Below are 20,926 nucleotides of genomic sequence, written 5' to 3'. Positions count from 1 at the left end.
GTGTTCTGGCGTAGCTTTTCGGCATGTCATGAGTGAGCGGACTGTACAGTGTTGACCCGAGTACACTGCTTTGCGGGACTCCTGTTCGTATGCCCCTCTCTGAAAAGACCACCCCGTTTCGCGCTACCCTGAATGTTCGGTCCTTCAGGAAGCTGCCGATTAGCTGATATGGCTGAGACTTGATCTTTGCTAGCAGAGCGGCGTGCCATACCTTGTCGAAGGCTTGCTGGATATCCACGCTGTCCGCGTGGAACCCGTGCAAAATAAACTCCATTACCCTGTGTAGCTAATCCGGAGTACCATGTCTCATTCTAAACCCAAACCGGAAGTTTGGTATTGCTCTCTTTACCGCTTGGATTCATTCATTAGCCTCCTCAGGATGCACCGCTCCAGAAGTTTGCTGAAGGTGGGAAGCAGACTAATAGAGTAACCCACGTCGTCAGGGGCTTCTAGGCTCTCGGGAAGTGACTCAACTTAAGCGCAGCATTGAATATGAGCACCAGGAACAGTATTGCTCTATGGGGCAACGCCTTTGCAACTCTGTTGTCGATTTTGTCGTATCCCGGGGCCTTTTTCATCATCAGCTTCCTGATCTCGTCCTTAACTTCCTGCAGCGTTAATGGAGCCACTGGGAGCTCCAATTGGTGTGCCTCTGCCAACTTGGCGGTGACCAGGCAGGCTCTTCTTGGTGATGTCATTTGGAAGGGTTGGAACCTTTCCTAAAGGTTGGCAGCAAACGCCCCGATCCTATCAGAAGCCTTCCTTATGGGAAAGATTGGCGAGGCTTGCCTTTTACATCGGCCAGTGAGCTTCCAGAGCACGTAATTGGAGCCTAAGTCTGCAGTCGCCTCTTCCAACATTCTGTCGCAGGCCTCTGCCCTCGACTTGGCTTTTTCCGCAACCGATTTGACACCCTTCTGTAGAGTCGATTAACCATCCTCCGAGTACGTCCCTAAACAAGGAAAAAAAAAACGTAACAAACACACTCTGCTGTCCGGACTGCGAAGACTGTACCTCTGGCCATAGTCACTGACACGGACAGTACGAGGAGCTGCAGACCAATCTGCAGGCACCGAAATAATATCACAATTCAACACTGACAACTAGATCAAGGCTCTACTTGTTTAAATCGTTTATCGTAGCTTTAAAATTGTGCCTGCCACAGATTTTCGTCCTTTGTGGAGGAGGAAGGGGGACGTGGCGAAATTTTGAAATCCACCTGTAACAGTGTGATATCACAGCAGTCTGGATACAAAATTTGGTTACTCTAGCTCTTATAGTCTCTGAGACAGACATGTCTATGTCGACTCGGCTATTGTTGCTGATCAAGAATATATATACTTAATGGGGTCGGAAACGTTTCCTTCTCTGAGTTACACACATTCACTTTTACCACAAATACAATTAACTCTTTTTGAGTACGGGTATAATTATATATGTTATTTCACCAAACACACTGACCGCTAAATCAAAGCAATACTTGATCAAAAAACACTAAAATCGCGATTAAAAGTTATTGGGTGGTAATATGAAGATCAAAAGTACTTTACGACCTAGGCGCAGAAGATTAAATGTACTTTACGACCTATGCGCAGACCTAATATACGACAAAAATTTCATGAAAATCGGTCGAGCCGTTTTGGAGGAGTTCAGTCACAAACACCGTGACACAAGATTTTTATATATAGCCTATTACTCAGATCAAAATATTTCATTTGGTTTTTTTGTTCTCATATTGCAATGTTTGCTTCGTGATTGCTGGCAAAATATATCAAATTGATATAATTTTCGAGGTGGGTATAAACATACCAAAAAAAACAAGCAAATACATTCGGATACTTTTCTAGTATATGCCGAACTTTTTTTTTGTTGAGCCTAGTACTCAGATCGAAAATACCTCGCGAACAGAATCAGGGTTGATATTCGTATGAAACCGATAAGACATTTTTTAACGTAAAAACTGTTTTCTAGGCTCTGTACGGAAGGCAGTACCACTAACCATACAGTATATAGATGTGCCAGTTCATACAACGAAAGGGGCGCAGCTGAGTTTGCAGCGTACGTTCCCAGATCTTTGGCTTTGGGAATGGCCGCGTTGGGCTCATGACGTCACACGAGCCGACTGGCAGCAAGCATGCATGTGTTGTGTACGTGACACTCCAAAATATATGACTGTATGCATAGAATAATTTTTAGCTGCCGAAACCGACTTTGTTCGAGATTTCAGTTTACGTAAACGTGTGTGTGCCATGTATTCACACATACTGTGCTTGTGTGTGGGCTCTACAATTTTTGGCCGCTTGAATTGGTTTTTCATTTTGTTTTGAGGGCTGATGTGATGTAGCGACCTATTCAGGGCCGCATCAACCCTCAACCGGGCCCTGGGCAACCATCAATCTGGGGCCCTCCTTTATTTTGTATTTTTCTCAGTGGCTATTATATTTTTTATTCATTATTTGGAGTTCTGTTTTTTTAACAAAATTTTTCTGTTATCCCTAGGGGGCCCTAGGCAACTGCTAATCCGGCCCTGGACCTATTCCAGTCGTAAGACTTCATATTTTCTTGGTGTGTTCTTTAGCTCGACTCGACGCGGGTTGAGGCATTGACGAAGCGGTTCATAAAATATTTTTTCGTTTTGTTTTGAAAAGCTGATGTTGCGACGGGCGCGCGGTTCTCTTTTAGGCTAGCCTTTGCCTCTGCTTTCGGCTTCGTCAACAGAAAGCGACAATACACCAAGAAAATATGAAGTCTTACGACTGGAATAGGTCCAGCCGGATTAGCAGTTGCCTAGGGCCCCCTAGGGATAACAGAAAAATTTTGTTAAAAAAACAGAACTCCAAATAATGAATAAAAAATATAATAGCCACTGAGAAAAATACAAATAAAGGAGGGCCCCAGATTGATGGTTGCCCAGGCCCGGTCTAGGGTTGATGCGGCCCTAATAGGTCGCTACATCACATCAGCCCTCAAAACAAAATGAAAAACCAATTCAAGCGGCCAAAATTGTAGAGCCCACACACAAGCACAGTATGTGTGAATACATGGCACACACACGTTTACGTAAACTGAAATCTCGAACAAAGTCGGTTTCGGCAGCTAAAAATTATTCTATGCATACAGTCATATATTTTGGAGTGTCACGTACACAACACATGCATGCTTGCTGCCAGTCGGCTCGTGTGACGTCATGAGCCCAACGCGGCCATTCCCAAAGCCAAAGATCTGGGAACGTACGCTGCAAACTCAGCTGCGCCCCTTTCGTTGTATGAACTGGCACATCTATATACTGTATGGTTAGTGGCAGTACTCAGATCAACAAAAAAAAGGTCGGTATATACTGGAAAAGTATCAGAAGTATTTGCTTGTTTTTTTGGTATGTTTCGACCAACCTCGAAAAAGATATCAGTTTGATATCTTTTGCCAGCAAACACGAAGCAAACATTGCAATAAGAGAACAAAAAAACCAAATGAAATATTTTAATAATGAAGACAAATAGAATCTAATTAATGCAGCATTATATAAAGGACAATTATATGGATATTATAATATATTATTTTTATTAATTTTCATAAATATAAAACAAATATTGTTTTCAAAACATTTTGTCTTCACGGTGGTCGGCACAGGAGGCGTCGCCATCTGCTGCTGCTGATAGTCAGACACATTACCTTGCCAATAAAATATTGGGGAGCCCAGGATATGCCTGGGGAAGAGCGGCCCCAGCCGAAGAAGTGAATTTTGATAACTTTAAACAAAACCAAGCAGCGGTCTGAGCAGTGTAACCGTTCGGAATGCAGTGCACACCTCTGGTCACACCACTGCACAGTGGGTGCGCCCATAGGCCAAAATTCAAAAAATCCATCTAAAAATTTTTAGTCAAAATTTAAACAGTTTTTCTCTAAATTGTCCAAATTTCTTAATGGCAAACCATTTTTTCCGGAAATCTAACTGGACTTTCTAAAAATAGAATGCAAAGCGAGAACACGTGTTCAATTTTTCAGCGCCGTTGCGTCAAGTTAACTTTTCATCAAAACAAAAGTGCTTTTAGAAGTGGTCAGGCGTTCGAAAGAGTTATCCTAATTTAATTATTTAAAATGAATTTTAAAGTTGAAGGTATTTACTTTAGTTGTTGTTCTTGTAAAATTAATCTGATTGATTAAATTTTTTTTGTGTATTTTAGATCGATTAAACCTTTTTTGTGTATTTTGTAAACGTATTTTTCATGTTTAGTTGGAGTTTTAGTTGTGATCCCACAAAATTCCACAATTCGTTTGTATGTTACTGTGTTTGTCTGATTCTTAAGGTACAATAATCGTTAAAATTAGCTGCAGAAATTTGCAGATGTGTATATAATCGTAAATATACTGACGACGTCTGACGTTTTTCAAGGTTATGTTTTTGCGTATTTTGATTTTGCTCTATCTTCGTCTTTCGTGTTTGTTGCTTTCTTACTTACTTATTTGTAACATTCTTATTCATTCATTTCATTGGAATTTACTTTTTAGGCGTTTCTCATAAATGTGTGTTTGCACGCCTATATATTTTTAATCTATGGTGCACAGAAAATGGAACCAACGCAGAAAAATTGAAAAAAAATATCGAAGTTGTGCAAGAGCACATTGAAAACAACGGTTACATTCCCGAGTTGAGCCAACTATCCAAACGTAGTAGTAACATAGTAGGAAAATATCTCGAATTGCAACAAACACGGATTTAATAAACAGACTTCTTTTGTCTTCCGATCCCTTTATTACAGGACTAAGGAAATTACCATGCAAATATAATTCAAATTTAATGAATTCTGCATTAGATTTGTTAGAAGAATCGGATTAATTATTATTTCTTCCCTTTTTTTTTTGATTATTTAATTTTTACCACGCCCATTTCTTTTGTTATGACTCCTATTTTGTTTGCATAAAAGTATGTTGTTGTTATAATAAAATTACTAATATTTGAATCTGGTATATTTTTTTAAAATTATTTTTGTTTGCAATTGTTGCTATGGAAGCTATATGATATAGTATCCCGATTTTGACTAAACTCGCTCGGTTTACATAAAGTTCTTATTTGTGCAGAAATATAATATTTAATTGCATTAAAATATAAAAAAAAAAGTTTTTCATACAAACACTCGATTTCATACAAATGGTTTATATGGCAGCTATAGGATATAGTAGTCCGATCCGGCTGATTTTCATACGTCAATTTACAAAAAATAAAATAAAATTGTATGCAAACTTTCAAGCCTCTACCTTAACTTTAAGTCTTTTTGGCCGCTCTCCCATAGAACGCCGCCCACTGTGCACTGGTCGCTCGAAAAATAAATGACCTCTGTTTGCTAGCAAACAGTTTTTTGATCTGAGTACTAGGCTTTAATCTGAGTACTGCCTTCCGTACAGAGCCTAGAAAACAGTTTTTTGCCGTAAAAAATTTCTTATCGGTTTCATACGAATATCAACCCTGATTCTGTTCGCGAGGTGTTTTTTTCGATCTGAGTACTAGGCTTATATAGAGATAAATTTAAAACATCAGCAGAGTTGCTTATACTTTATTCCTCCTTATACAAGTTTTTATTTACGTGCTATGTGCAATTCGATTTGAAATCGCGAGCTCATTAGCGGCCGGTTTAAAATCGTAAAAATCTTGCAATTTAAGAAAACTGGAGTACGATTTTTTTTACTGAGGAAGTAAAATTGTTTAAATCGATTTGGCTTATTGTCGAATAGACAATTAGTTTAAAAGTGTATGTCGAAAAGTCGAAAAATTGTGCTGAAAGTGTTTTTGTGTGAGTATTATCATCATTAATATATGTATACAGATTAAAATAGATCCCGCGACCAAGAATATCTAATCTTTGCTCACGGAGCCACAAAGCCACAAAGATAAAGCATATGCATAGTGGGAGACGGAATGGGAGTCGATCAACTGAAGATTTTTATACCCTCCAATTATTGCAAAAATATATATATATTGAGCGTATTATTCGTATTATTATTATCAATGCGAAGTGTACAGCTAGTGCTTTGTTTTCCTTCCAATCTTTTTTTATTCTGAAAGAAATTCTGAAATAGCTAATAGACCATTAGTTGTGTGTTGCTGTCTTTTTCCATTACTTTTTGTCAGTCGTGGTTGACATTTTCGCAGTGAATTTACTCAGTTTTTCTTTCTGAATGTCAATTATTTATGGTTGCATTTGAAAATTGTCGAACAAGTATTGCATAGAAACGCGCGAATTAGGAACATCCCAGATGTATGGTGGAATAACTGGGATATTTTCGGAACAGCAAAACCTTACGGACCATCCCAGAAATGGATGGTGAATGGCGACCATCCGATTCCGTTAAATTGCGTGCGTCCGAGGTGTCCATCTAGGCGATTTGGACTGTTAAAGTTACGACAGTAATGCCACCTTTTTTAAGCCGAATATGGAGCATGATATTTAATATTAATTATTTTGAAAACATTTTGTTCTTCTTTAATTAAGCATTCAAAAGACTATATTATTGCAGTAAATTTTTCTTTACCTCAAACGTTCACGTACTTTTTGTGCGAATTGCGAAAACATTTGCGGTCAGTTGCAGTACCGACTGGTAGCGGCATCGCTTTAAAATGTCAAACATTATTACAAAAACCATTTCTACACATTATTGCTATTGCATTTTTGTTAAAAACAGCTGTTCTGCTAAACGCAAGCCCGTGCCAGCAAAAAGAAAAGCTTAGCGATATCGAAAACTGTTTATTGTAATGAAAGAAATTAAGAGTAGTTTGTAGTAGTGTTCAAACTACGTAGTGCTCACTGGTAGAACTGCAACTGACCGCAAATGTTTTCGCAATTTGCACAAAAAGTACGTGAACGTTTGAGGTAAAGAAAAATTTACTGCAATAATATATTCTTTTGAATGCTTAATTAAAGAAGAACAAAATGTTTTCAAAATAATTAATATTAAATATCATGCTCCATATTCGGCTTAAAAAAGGTGGCATTACTGTCGTAACTTTAACAGTCCAAATCGCCTAGATGGACACCTCGGACGCACGCAATTTAATGGAATCGGATGGTCGCCATTCACCATCCATTTCTGGGATGGTCCGTAAGGTTTTGCTGTTCCGAAAATATCCCAGTTATTCCACCATACATCTGGGATGTTCCTAATTCGCGCGTTTCTATGCAATACTTGTTCGACAATTTTCAAATGCAACCATAAATAATTGACATTCAGAAAGAAAAACTGAGTAAATTCACTGCGAAAATGTCAACCACGACTGACAAAAAGTAATGGAAAAAGACAGCAACACACAACTAATGGTCTATTAGCTATTTCAGAATTTCTTTCAGAATAAAAAAAGATTGGAAGGAAAACAAAGCACTAGCTGTACACTTCGCATTGATAATAATAATACGAATAATACGCTCAATATATATATATTTTTGCAATAATTGGAGGGTATAAAAATCTTCAGTTGATCGACTCCCATTCCGTCTCCCACTATGCATATGCTTTATCTTTGTGGCTTTGTGGCTCCGTGAGCAAAGATTAGATATTCTTGGTCGCGGGATCTATTTTAATCTGTATACATATATTAATGATGATAATACTCACACAAAAACACTTTCAGCACAATTTTTCGACTTTTCGACATACACTTTTAAACTAATTGTCTATTCGACAATAAGCCAAATCGATTTAAACAATTTTACTTCCTCAGTAAAAAAATCGTACTCCAGTTTTCTTAAATTGCAAGATTTTTACGATTTTAAACCGGCCGCTAATAAGCTCGCGATTTCAAATCGAATTGCACATAGCACGTAAATAAAAAAATAAGGAGGAATAAAGTATAAGCAACTCTGCTGATGTTTTAAATTTATCTCTATATAAGCCTAGTACTCAGATCGAAAAAAACACCTCGCGAACAGAATCAGGGTTGATATTCGTATGAAACCGATAAGAAATTTTTTACGGCAAAAAACTGTTTTCTAGGCTCTGTACGGAAGGCACGCTAAGTACGCTAAGTATCGCTAAGCTTTTTGTCTGATCGTGAAAACAGTTCTGATGCGCATCTGAGAAGCCTGAGCTACAAGATTTATATTCCGATATGTTGCCTCCATAGCTCTTCGATGGCCAACAGTCTCGCTAAAGTCAATTTTATTAAGTTTACCTGACAATTCAGATATTTGTTTTTTTGAACAGCTGATTGCACCCATGCACGGAGAGTTTCCAGACAACTGCTAGAGTTTCCAAGTAAATTTTTTTGTTTGACGCGCATGTTATAAGTTTTTTTTTTTTTTTGTTTTCTTTGAAATTATAAGAATACAGCTTTGAAAAATCAATTATTTTATATCATAAAAGAAATAATTAAAAACGAATGGTTTTGATACGATAAAATCAATAAAACTGCGAAATGAACGTTATTCGGATTTAAGCCTGGAAGGTTTCAGCCCTAGCCTTAGTACGAATTTGTTTTTTTTAAATGCTAAGAAAAATTTAAGAAAAAATCGCTCAGAATTCTGTGGCGCCGTGGAAGTTTTTAAGCGGAAATCCTCTGCGTGGATTCCCATTTCAATCGCGATTTCTGGGGCACCCCTGACTAATTTCCATGGATGGTGGCAGTGTAAATCGGTGTTTCACATCCTTTAAAAATTACCACCGTTCCCCCCGGGATGGGCTCAGTGTGCAGAGACTATACTATAATATATTTTGATGACTTCTTTTCCCGAATACCCCAACTGTCGATTGCATTGCAATAATTTTGAAGAAGTGGTGGAAAATCTGTATACATATTTAACAAATTGAATTGGAGTCTTTTGTACAAACGACAAACGGTTCTATAAATAAAAGTGCAAACTGTAGTCTTTAACAATGTATAACTAATTCCAAGTACATGAACGTAACAATACATGCAATGAGCCATTCTTGTTTTGAAGTGTTGCTGCTCATGGAGAAGTAGAGTAGTGGGCATCCATATACATATGTATATAAACTTGTGAGCTTATGCTGTGCACGCTTAATATAATCTAAACACCTTGGCCACATTGTAAAAGCGGGTGGACAAATAATCCCACGCTAAGGGTAGCGCGGTAACAAAACCTCCCCCCCCGAACAAACAAAAATTCCGTGGTCTAAATGGATCGAGAAAACAGTATTTGACAAATGCAATGTAATATAAGTGATCAATAGTCATCATATTAAAGAAGACGAGGATTCTTTCTGCACGAAAAGAAGATAAACCACCGAAGGAAAATGCTGCGGAAAAACTTTTTTCTTACTGATGCCGTATCAGTGTTTTATGGATTCTGTATAATCCATGTTCTCAGCTGGCTACTACTTAATTCAGTGCAGTGCGCCAAAGATGTCGTTGTAGAAAAGGTGTCGGCTCAGGCTCAGTTCTCCTCAAATGACATCGTCGCGCAGTTTAGCTTACCTCCTATATCTGCTGGATTGGGAACCAGGAGTAGTTCCACCTCCACGGCTGCGAATTTTTCCAACCGCTCTATCACAAATAGTGCAGCTGGAGATGTTCAATCTAAAAACTACTTCACACACTTGAGCTATGATTTTACACACAACGTTTTGTACGCTGGCGCGACTAATAAAATATTGAAACTGAACGAAAACCTTCGCGTGCTGTCTGAAGCTGTTACTGGTCCTAAGAATGACTCACCACAATGCCATGCTGGTGGCTGTCCTGAGGATGTGGAGACCACCCTGGTCAACAACTACAATAAAATTCTGGTAGTGAGCTACGCGAACGATGGTATCCTTATATCATGTGGTAGTATTCGACAAGGTAATCATTTTAAATATATATCTAGCGTTTTACCTGACCTCTACAAATGCACTTTCGGGCATTAATTGTTATATTCCGTGTGTACATATGTATCTCCATACTGGCAAGGTATGTAGCTATCGTTGGTATAAAGTAATCAAAATAATTTGCTTCCCGGAAAGAGTGGAAAGATACCTTGCAAACGTGTCCGTCCGACCCTCGGTCCAAGATTTTCCAGTTTGATATATTTTTATAGACTGCAGATCCATCGTTACTATGCCAGATATATAATATATGATAATTTTTCTGAATCTCAATGCTAAAAATAAAAATTTGGTTGGACTGTTTTATTGTTTGTTGTCTGTTAAGGTGGGACTCAAACTGATACGTTTTCGTATTTCTGTTGTGTCCTGTTGTATTCTAAACCAGTAGCTGTTACGTTACCGATATAAAAACTTGTTTAACGTACGTAACCACTAACTCGTAACCGAAACGAAATACTTATATACATACATAGAGATGTAGTATGTGCAAAGGTATCTACATTTGATAATATATATTCTTGAAATTATTTTCAGGTGCATGTGAAATATACAGCCTGCCACGTTTTCCAGTCGCACCGCAGTTCATTGCAGTGCCATTAGCTGCCAACGATGAATATGCATCGACGTATGCGTTCGTGGGACCAGCGCGATATTCCTGGAAGGAGGAGGATATATTGTATGTGGGCACCACTTTCACCAACGTTGGTGACTATCGGCATGACGTGCCTGCCATTTCATCCCGTCGTCTAGACGATTTGAACTATGCAGAGTTCTCGATCCAGCAGTCAATTATAAACATTGATGTCAAATATCGGGATCATTTTCTGGTCGATTATGTATATGGCTTCAATTCGTCGGAGTATGCTTATTTTCTTCTTGTTCAAAAGAAATCACATCTGGCCGACGAAGCCGGGTATATAACTCGTTTGGCTCGTATATGCATCACAGATCCAAACTACGATAGTTACACTGAAATAACAATTCAGTGTACGGCTACCGAACACAATGACGATTACAATATACTACGAGATGCTAAGATTACTCACGCCAGCCAAAAGCTGGCTCAACAAATGGGAATCAAGAAAGACGATCATGTTTTAGTTACCGTTTTCTCCCCCTCAAAAGAGATCAGCGATCAGCCAGAAAGCAAGTCGGCCATGTGCATATATAGCATAAAGGACATTGAGGACACTTTCATAGAGAATATACATATGTGCTTCAACGGTACTATCAAAGATCGAAATCTCGGCTATATATCCGGGACAATTAACGACGGAAGATGCCCGATTGTCGGATCCCTCGGCAACATTTACAACTTCTGTTCCGTGGGATTAAAAATAAGCGGGGTGTCTCCCATCATGGCCCATGCTCTCTTCCATTTTGATAATGTATCGGTCACGTCCGTAACGGCAACTTCAACAACTGATCAACAACATTCACTCGCTTTTCTTGGCACGGATGCGGGCATTATCAAGAAGGTTTTGCTATCCGGTCAAAAGCCTGGCGAATATGAAGAAATTATCGTGGATGCTGGCAACCGCATATTACCCAACACTATGATGTCGCCAAATAAAGACTTTCTGTATGTGTTGTCCCTGCAAAAGATCACGAAATTGAGGATCGAACATTGCTCTGTTTATACAAATTGTTCCGCCTGCCTAGAGTCTCGGGACCCCTTTTGTGGATGGTGCTCCTTGGAAAAACGGTGCACCGTACGATCAACCTGCCAGAGAGATACCTCTGCATCGCGCTGGCTTTCTCTGGGAAGCGGGCAACAGTGCATTGATTTCGAATCCATTGTGCCGGACAAAATACCAATCACTGAGCTGACGCAGCTGCATTTAATCATTCGCACTTTGCCGGAGCCATTCAATGCCAAGTATCGCTGTGTCTTTGGCAACTCCACTCCCATTGACGCTGAAATACTGGAGAATGGCTTGGCTTGTGCCACGCCACCTCTGGATCAAAGACCGATAATACCAAGCAACATTGACCATGTGCTGGTACCACTCTCAGTGCGCAGCTCCGAAACAAACAAGGACTTTGTGTCCAGATCGTTTGCATTCTTTGACTGTTCGCACCATGGAAACTGCCAGGAATGCATGCACAGCTCCTGGGGATGCAATTGGTGTGTTTTTGACAATAAATGTGTGCACAAGTCGCAGCAGTGTCGCAATATGGAAAACGCCATCAGTGCTGTGGCCCAATGTCCCCATTTGAAGCGGAGCCGTGAGCCGATTCTTCTGCCGGTGCGAGTTCCACAGGAAATACGCCTGGAGATTGAAAACCTGCCAAAGCCAAAAAGTGCGCATGCCGGTTTCCTATGCACCATTCATATTGAAGCCGCACAAATGCTGCTGCCAGCGCACATTGAGGCCAACAGGATAGTGGTGTGTGAGAAAACGCCCTACTTTTACGAGACCAATACGCACGAGTATGAGGCTAAAGTAGTCGTCACTTGGAACTTTCAGCACTATGTGGACACCGCAATGGTTACCCTGTACAAGTGCGACATCCTTGGTTCTCATCGGGACCATGCGGACTGCAGTTTGTGCGTAACTCGTGACCCAAAATACCAGTGTGCCTGGTGCAGCAACTCGTGTGTATACAATGAGACCTGCGGAGCCAGCGACGGCTCCATAAAAACAATATCAGCAACGGCTAACCAAAGCGAGTGCCCTCGACCAAGGATTGATATTATAAAGCCGCTATCAGGACCAGTCGAGGGTGGCACTCTGGTAACAATTGAGGGAAGCAATTTGGGAATACGCGAAGAAGACGTGCGTGGAAAAATATCCATAGGCTCAGTTCCATGTGAACTGGTCAACTACCAAATATCTGTTAAGATTGAATGCCGCACCGGAGCAGCTTTGCACGAGATGTCAGCACCTATTAAGGTGGCCAATGACGCGGGATACACTGAATCAAGTGTACAATTTCACTTTAAGGATGTACAGCTTACCGGCTTATACCCAACGATTGGACCCAAATCGGGTGGCACGCAATTGTCTCTAATGGGGAAGTTCTTGAACATCGGTTCAAGCATTCGTGCTTTTCTAGATGAATATGAGTGCCACGTTAACGTGTCCCAGGCACTGTCTTCCCAAGTGAGCTGCACCACCTCAGAGGCGACACAGCCGGAGCCGATACGCTCTCTACGTCTGGTTATAGATGGCGCTAACCGAACGTTTACCTGTCAAAATCCAGTCAACAGTTTCGGCAACCAGCATCGGGTAACAAGTCCGTCTCGCAGCTACTTCAGTTCTTATCAAATCCGCACCTTGCCAAGACAACCATGCTCCATCTTTAACTATACCCAGGACCCGCGGATAATGCAAATAAAACCTCTACGCAGCTTTATAAGTGGCGGTCGAGTTCTAACTGTGCACGGCATGTACCTGGACTCTATTCAAAAGCCAGAGCTGGAGGTTTTTTTTGATAATGAGAGGGTGAACAAAACCTCCTGCGTAGTCATTAACTCCAGTCAGATGGAGTGTCCTTCACCACCAGTGAATTTTAAATTTCACTTATTAAAGAATAACAGCAAAATGACAGACTCTGAGTCGGTCCTGAAGAACTCTACAGTGTCCAGTGAAGTCACGGACCACAGTGGTTTGGCAAGGCGAAAGCGCAAAGCCAAAGCCCAAATTACCGATAACTTTCAATTATACTCGACAGGCGGTACAGTTGGCAGCTATTTCACCGCTAACAACTTGGATGTGACGGCTTTTGTAAAGGTTCATGAAACCCAATTAAATCTGCAGCTTAGTTTTGTAATGGACAACGTGCAACTAGTTCGTGACTTGAACAAATATTTTCACGATATTCGCAGTACCATTGTTTATTTGGCCGATCCCAGGTATTTGCCATTTCCGAATGATGGCGTGAAGCTATATAAGGGGGATACTTTGGTTATCGAAGGCGAGCTATTGAATTTGGCGGCTGACGAGTATGACGTGAATGTTACTATCGGAACCTCGCAATGCAACATCACCAGCCTGGCACTCACACAGCTGCTATGCATTCCACCAGAGCAGCAACCTTCTCCAACTGATGAAAATGGCGTGGATCAATCCCCGGATTTACCATTAGTTGTTGTTAAAGTGGGACGCAATCTGCGTTTCGTCATTGGGTACCTAAAGTATGATCTGAACAAGCCATATGCGTTTTCTCATGCATTATTCGGCATAATGTTGACGGTGGCCGCCCTTGTTATAGTCTTGGTTATCATACTTATCATATTCAGGAGAAAGTCAACGCAGGCCGAGCGTGAGTACAAACGAATTCAGATTCAGATGATAACACTAGAGAGCAATGTGCGTTCCGAGTGCAAGCAGGCATTTGCCGAGCTCCAGACGGACATGACTGACCTAACTGCCGATTTGGAGAGCAGTGGAATACCAACTCTTGATCACGTGAACTACATAATGAAGGTTTTCTTTCCCGGAGTATCGGATCATCCCATTTTGAACTCGCCAAAATTTCGTGGCAATAGTCCACATACCAATTATGATGCCGCTATGATACAGTTTGAGCAGCTCATTGGCAACAAATATTTTCTGCTTATATTTATAGAGACCTTAGAGGCTCAGCGGTCATCGTTTTCAATACGCGATCGAGTAAACGTGGCTTCTCTGCTTATGGTTGTTCTAATGAATAAGATGGAATACGCCACGGAGATCTTAAAGTCGCTTCTATTGCGTTTAATTGACAAATCACTGACCAGCAAGCACCCTCACCTAATGCTGCGTCGTACGGAGAGTGTTGTGGAAAAAATGTTGACCAATTATTTGGCGATTTGCATGTACGACTATTTAAGGGAATATACTGGATCCAGTCTGTTTTTATTGTTTAAAGCAATTAAGCATCAAATTGAAAAGGGCTTGGTGGATGCCATAACCAACGATGCGCGGTACTCCCTCTCAGAAGAGCGTCTACTACACGAACAAGTTACTCATTCCATTGTTATATTACATATCCTACAAGATGATCTTGATGAGAAGGTCCAATGTAGAGTAAACGACTGGGATACCATATCTCAAGTCAAGCTGAAAATACTTGACGCTATTTTTAAAAACACACCGTTTTCCATGCGGCCATCTGTTCACGAGGTGGACTTGGAGTGGAGACACGGTCGTGGGGGTCATCTCACCCTGCAGGATGAAGACTTGACCACAAAAACAATAAGTGGCTGGAAGCGTCTTAATACATTGGCTCATTATGGAGTTAAAGAATCTGCAGTAATGTCACTTATTGCACGACAAAATGATAGCTACCATATACCGTATAGTAAAAACCAGCACCCAGCACCATACCACAATTGTAAGTACCCTCGAATGGTCTTTGCCTCTGACTTACAAAATATCTCTAACTCTAACTGTAACTTTCATTTGCAGTTTATTTCATAAATAATTCCCAAAGTCATATTATAATAAACAACGACATCGAGTCCGGGCTTCAGCAGCCTCGACTCTATCACCTGGTTAAACCGATTATGCCTGATCATTATATGAATATAAAAAACTCGGTCATGTCGGGAGCATTGTCGGTATCACAAACCTCACATTGCGTTAGCAATGCCAACGAGAGGGTGAATAAAACGATACCTGAAGTATACTTAACTCGGTTGCTTGCTACCAAAGGAACTATACAAAAATTTGTCGATGATTTCTTTTCAATAATTCTAACTGTAAATGAGGAGCTACCGCCGGCAGTTAAGTGGCTTTTTGACCTGCTAGATGAAGCAGCTCGTCGGCATAATATCGCCGATACTGATATAGTTCACGCATGGAAATCAAATAGCTTACCCTTGCGTTTCTGGGTTAATTTTATAAAGAACCCAGACTTCATATTTGATGTAAATAAGACGTACTGTGTGGATTCTTGCTTGAGTGTCATAGCACAAACCTTTATGGACGCATGCTCGACCTCAGAGCATCGACTTGGAAAGGATTCGCCGTCAAATAAGCTGCTTTTTGCGAAAGTGAGTATTACATTTATTTTATCAGTTTCGGATTCAAAGTTTTGCAACGTGATTCGTTTTTATCTTTCGTGTTTTCATACCTGTTGCTCAAACAGTACAAGTACAAATGGAAGCATTAATTAATGATAACACTACCCGACACCATTTCGCCGCTTCGAACCAAACCATGTTTTTTTTATTTTTTACATTTACACTTACATTTTACATTTTTTTTGTTACATTTGTTATCTACATCTACAATGTATATTCTACATCTAACATGTATATTCTACATGTACCATTTATATTCTACACCTACTCCGGTAGAGAGCGCTCGCATACATAACGCGGCAGAGTGTGAAAGCGGGAAAGAGAATGAGTAGCAGGAGGGGGCGGGGGAAACAACTGAAAATTCAGATTCTGATTCAGATTCGGCAATCTGGTAGATATGGGCATTCTCTACGAAACTGCGTTTTTAGTTTTATCGTATCTTTAAAATTGTGCCTGCCACAGATTTTCGTTCTTTTGGTGTCGGAAGGGGGCGGGGCGAAATTTTGAAATACACTTGTAGCAGGGTGATATCACATGAGTCTGGAAACCAAATTTGGTTGCCCTAGCTCTTATAGTCTCTGAGATCTAGGCGCTCAACAAGACGGACAGACAGACAAACAGACAGACATGGCTATATCGACTCGGCTATTGATGCTGATCAAGAATATATGTACTTTATGGGGTCGGAAACGTTTCCTTCTCTGCGTTACACACATCCACTTTTACCACAAATCTAATATACCCGTTAACTCTTTTTTGAGTACGGGTATAAAAAATTCTGCCTCTAATTTTGAAGATAGTTGTGCCTCGAATTATAAAAAAAAGAGTTTGTCTACTACATTATCCAAAAGAGAGAGAGATAGAGACAGATTATGAAATAGATATTTCCCCCAGAAACTGAGTAAAACTCTAATAAATTTCGACTGTTATATAGGGTTTATATAAGTATATAAGGTGCCCGTTGCCGGAAATAGTTTTTTATTTCAGCACGAAAACAAACAAAAAAATGACATAAGTAGCATCTGCTTGCTGTCCAAGTTTACGTGGGTACAACTAGACCCTGTATTTACTAATCATAAAATGTTTTAATTTAATTAATACAGGATATTCCAAACTATAGAATAATGGTTAAGGATTTTTACCGAGACGTGGCACGGCTTCCCCAGATAAGTGACCAGGAAATGAGTACGGCTATGCAGCAATTGTCCGTACAGCAGAACGACGAGTTTGACACCATTTCTGCTTTGAAAGAGTTGTACATTTATATAACCAAATATAAAGACCAGGTAAGCAATTTATTATATATATTGTAATCTCATTTCACGTTATTATTTTTCTCCTGAAAGATAATGGAAGCCCTTGAGTCTGACATAAATTGTCGAAAGATGCACCTTTCCCGGAAATTGGAAAATGTTGCGTGCACACTCGAGGGCGACAATACATCTAATTGCTGACATGAATATGAATATCAGTATGCAATTTGTATAATTTACAGAGATTCCAATACAACATTTTGCATTGGGGCTTACGCGTGAAATAGGTTAATATTTTGATATTGTGTTAATAACGGTATTTGGTATATTAAACCGAACAGGGAATTAAGTATCTAGATGGATTTCCAGTTTCATAATTTTTAAATGTCCCTAGCACATAACTTAGTTTCATTTTAGTTAATAGGTCACTACAATTTTAACTGACTGTAGAAACATTTAAGCAAATCACAAGAAGAAAATCCTGAACGCGCTAATCTCTCAAGTGTAAATGAGGAGAATACTATTGTGAAACTTTTTTACTTTTATATATTTTTTCTTCAACAAAATTAATAATATGCTGCATTTTAAGAAATTATTGATGTTCAACGACTGAATGTATAACTCTCGAAAAATACAAAGAATTAAATAAGAATTGTACATAAAACTTAAAAATAATTAAATATTAACTGAAAATACTATTCTAATTTTTTAAAAATTGAATTGAATCGTCTTAAAAATTTATATATTGGTTCATCACACACTCTTAGTTGACTTTGCAACGATCATAGTATTTTAGAAAATGTGATATGTATAATATTAGGCATTTCTCTCATTTTTTGTTTTGTATTTCATTCCAAAATGTATTAGTCCGATTTCCAACTACGTTACGTTTTTTATATATTAACGATGGATTTGTATCATGTAAATATCCCATTGAATGAAAACGGTTGGGATTCCGATAATGTTTTAGACACAATATAAATATTGATGACAATGTCGGGCTGGCCATGTTTTCCGATCCACTTAATATATACAAAATTATGAAACAGGTCTGATTTAATTTTTAAAATTTTTAATTACTCGTACATTATAGGCTTAAGTAAAAAATTGCGTGTCTTGAATTTTAAAGTAAGTCTAGAGATAGTCAGTTATCTGGCTTTAGTCACTTAAGTAATCTGCATTTTGTAAATTAACTTATTGACACGCAAACATTTCGAATACATATATATATATATATATATATATATATAAATGATAACAAGCTAAACATAGCTGCCATTTATAGTTTTATAGTACATAAGTTAATAAATTTCTTTATGAATGAACTATTAGATATATCTTTTTGCCCAAAGTCAAACCGGAAAGTTATAGACTGTTGCAATATTGACATCAGTGTGCATTTTTTCGAGAATGGAAATAATTTGAGAGTTACTCTTTTACCTAAACAGTCTGACTTACATCGTTCGTTCTCATTCGTAGGCACCAGACGTGTTTTTGTTTTGAGCCCGCATTTTCCTTTTGCCGGTGTTTTTTCAAAATACATTTTTAATAAGCTCCCTAATTAACCTAAAACTTAAATTCTAACCTTAACCGCGAGTACATTCTTGTTAATTTTTTAAAAACAACTTATCTATTTAATTTGTGCGTCGGTCAGTCGTGTGTCTGCGTTGCTTTTCGTAAGAACGCTCAAATTTTGTTAAAGGCGTCTAGCAACTAAGTGTTCATATCAGAGCAGGACTTTATTGACAGCTTATTAGACCTTTCAAGACTTTATAAAAAAATAGCGGCCCGGGCACGCTTTACTGTGGCACATTGTCGTTGCTGGGAAGAGAAGTGAGTATTTAATAAAAGGGCCGATCAGGTTATATTGAATAGGTATATATACAATTGGTAGGCAAAAGCGAAACTTATGTATACAGTATGTACGAGTATGACGATCAGCTCAAGACTATCTGCAGGACCGAATTGCAATAGAAAGAGAGCTTTAGAGCAGCTTGGGGCAGCTGCTAAGCTGAGAACGAACGTTAGCTAGAGCGCGAGAAAAGTGCAGGAACGAAGAAGATGGGCTATGGACAATGTTTATTTGCAGTGATTTACGTTAGGCTGCTCCACTAACTAACTCCACTAGCTACAACAAAACACACCACCCACTTCTTCTACCTTTCTTTTGGCGGTATTCATCTGGGGATTTTGGCACGACAGGAATCCCTGATAGATGGAATCAGCAAAAGTTGGTGTTGATCCGAAAGCTAGGGAAAGACAGAGATTCATCGGCATACAGGCCCATCTGCTTCCTCGACAGTGCAGGCAAGGTGCTTCATCAGCATCATCAGCGAAAGGCTTATTAAAGCAATAGAGGTCGCTGGGGGATTCTCAGACAGTCAGTACGGATTAAGGAAGTACTGGTACCTTTGCTGTGTAATACCATGTACGCAGGAATCTTGGGCCTGGACTTTCAAGTGGGAGTAGAGATTGTGGGCTTCTCTGAGGATTTCGCGGTCACGGTCGTCAAGAAAACCATCGCAGAAACAGATACAATGAACGAGGCCATCAGAACCCCGATATGGCCAGATGCATTGTGGAGGAGCTTTTCCCGCGCATGGCGGATCACATCGAGGAGATCCCTTGCCTAATCCCACCGCTGCAACAGGCCCACATCGAGGAGGTGACTCTCGAGGAGGTCACAACTGCAGCCAGGAGCATTAGCCCGAACAAAGCCCCGGGGCCGGATTCTATCCCGAATCGAGCCCTCATACTAGCCCTTTCCCTGCGCCCGGAAATCTTCGTGAAGCTGATAAACCAGTGCCTTCGCGAAGGAGTCTTCCCTACGCGGTGGAAGACGCAGAAGCTGGTGCTCATTCCCAAGCCAGGCAAGCCGCCAGGGATGGCGTCGTCGTATAGGCCAATCTGCCTGATAGACACAGCGGGCAAACTGCTCGAGAAAGTGGTGTGCTCGCGACTGGAACGAGCCATCGCGGATGCTGGTGACCTATCACCGCATCAATACGGCTTTCGCAAGGCCAGATCCACGATTGACGCCGTGGGTAGAGTGGTAGACATTGCATCTAGGGCAATCGCTGGCACTCGGTGGAAAGGCGGCTGCAAGGAGTACTGCCTAATGGTCACGCTGGACATCAGAAACGCGTTCAACACGGCGAGATGGAGCTGTATCTTGAGGGCGCTTGGGAGGTTTAATACACCCATGTACCTTCAGCGCATGGTACGAAGCTACTTCGAGAAAAGGCTGCTCTTGTACGACACTCATGGTGGCACGGAGCAATACGAGGTATCTGGAGGCGTTCCGCAGGGGTCGGTATTGGGTCCCTTACTGTGGAACGCAATGTACGACGGCATACTGCGACTCAGACTCCCCCACGGAGTGCATGTGGTGGGCTTTGCGGACGACGTGGCTGTCCTGGTAGTGGCTAAGGACTTGGCCGCAGTAGAGACGACCTGCAACCAGACGATTGCGCTTATACAGCAGTGGCTAGAGCTGGTCGGGCTTGAACTCGCACCTCACAAGACCGAGGCAGTGCTGGTGTCCAGCCGGAAGAAAGTGGAGACGGCCAGCATCACAGTGGCAGGCACCCTAGTGTCATCAAAGCGGGCTATCAAGTACCTTGGCGTCCTGATAGACACACGTCTCTGTTTTCGAGAGCATCTGGTGTACTTGAACACAAAGGCGGCATCCAGTAACAGAGCGCTGTCGAGGATAATGCTGAACACCCGAGGACCCAAGCAATGGCGACGACAGCTTCTATCGAGTGTGACGAGATCGGTGATGCTTTACGCGGCGCCAATCTGGACAAAGGCCCTACAGACAGCGAGCTACACCAGAGGCCTGGCAGCC

At 40.5% G+C, this 20,926-nt stretch overlaps 1 protein-coding gene across 1 annotated transcript; it reads left to right on the top strand.

Moving 5' to 3' along the window:
- Nucleotides 1-8,566: 8,566 nt before the first annotated feature.
- LOC111070792 (plexin-B) lies at nt 8,567-17,283 on the top strand. The gene is made up of 5 exons (XM_022361707.2): nt 8,567-9,787; nt 10,345-15,132; nt 15,207-15,793; nt 16,927-17,109; nt 17,170-17,283. Exons 1-5 carry the CDS (start codon nt 9,241-9,243, stop codon nt 17,275-17,277), a joined length of 6,213 nt encoding a protein of 2,070 aa, XP_022217399.2. The 5' UTR covers nt 8,567-9,240; the 3' UTR covers nt 17,278-17,283.
- The last annotated feature ends 3,643 nt before the right edge of the window (nt 17,284-20,926 follow it).

Source organism: Drosophila obscura, unplaced genomic scaffold (assembly GCF_018151105.1).
Source record: "Drosophila obscura isolate BZ-5 IFL unplaced genomic scaffold, ASM1815110v1 contig_187, whole genome shotgun sequence".
In the NCBI taxonomy this organism is placed as follows: domain Eukaryota; kingdom Metazoa; phylum Arthropoda; class Insecta; order Diptera; family Drosophilidae; genus Drosophila; species Drosophila obscura.
The sequence above is the reverse complement of the archived record's forward strand: the minus strand, read 5'-3'. Positions and strand labels throughout refer to the sequence as shown.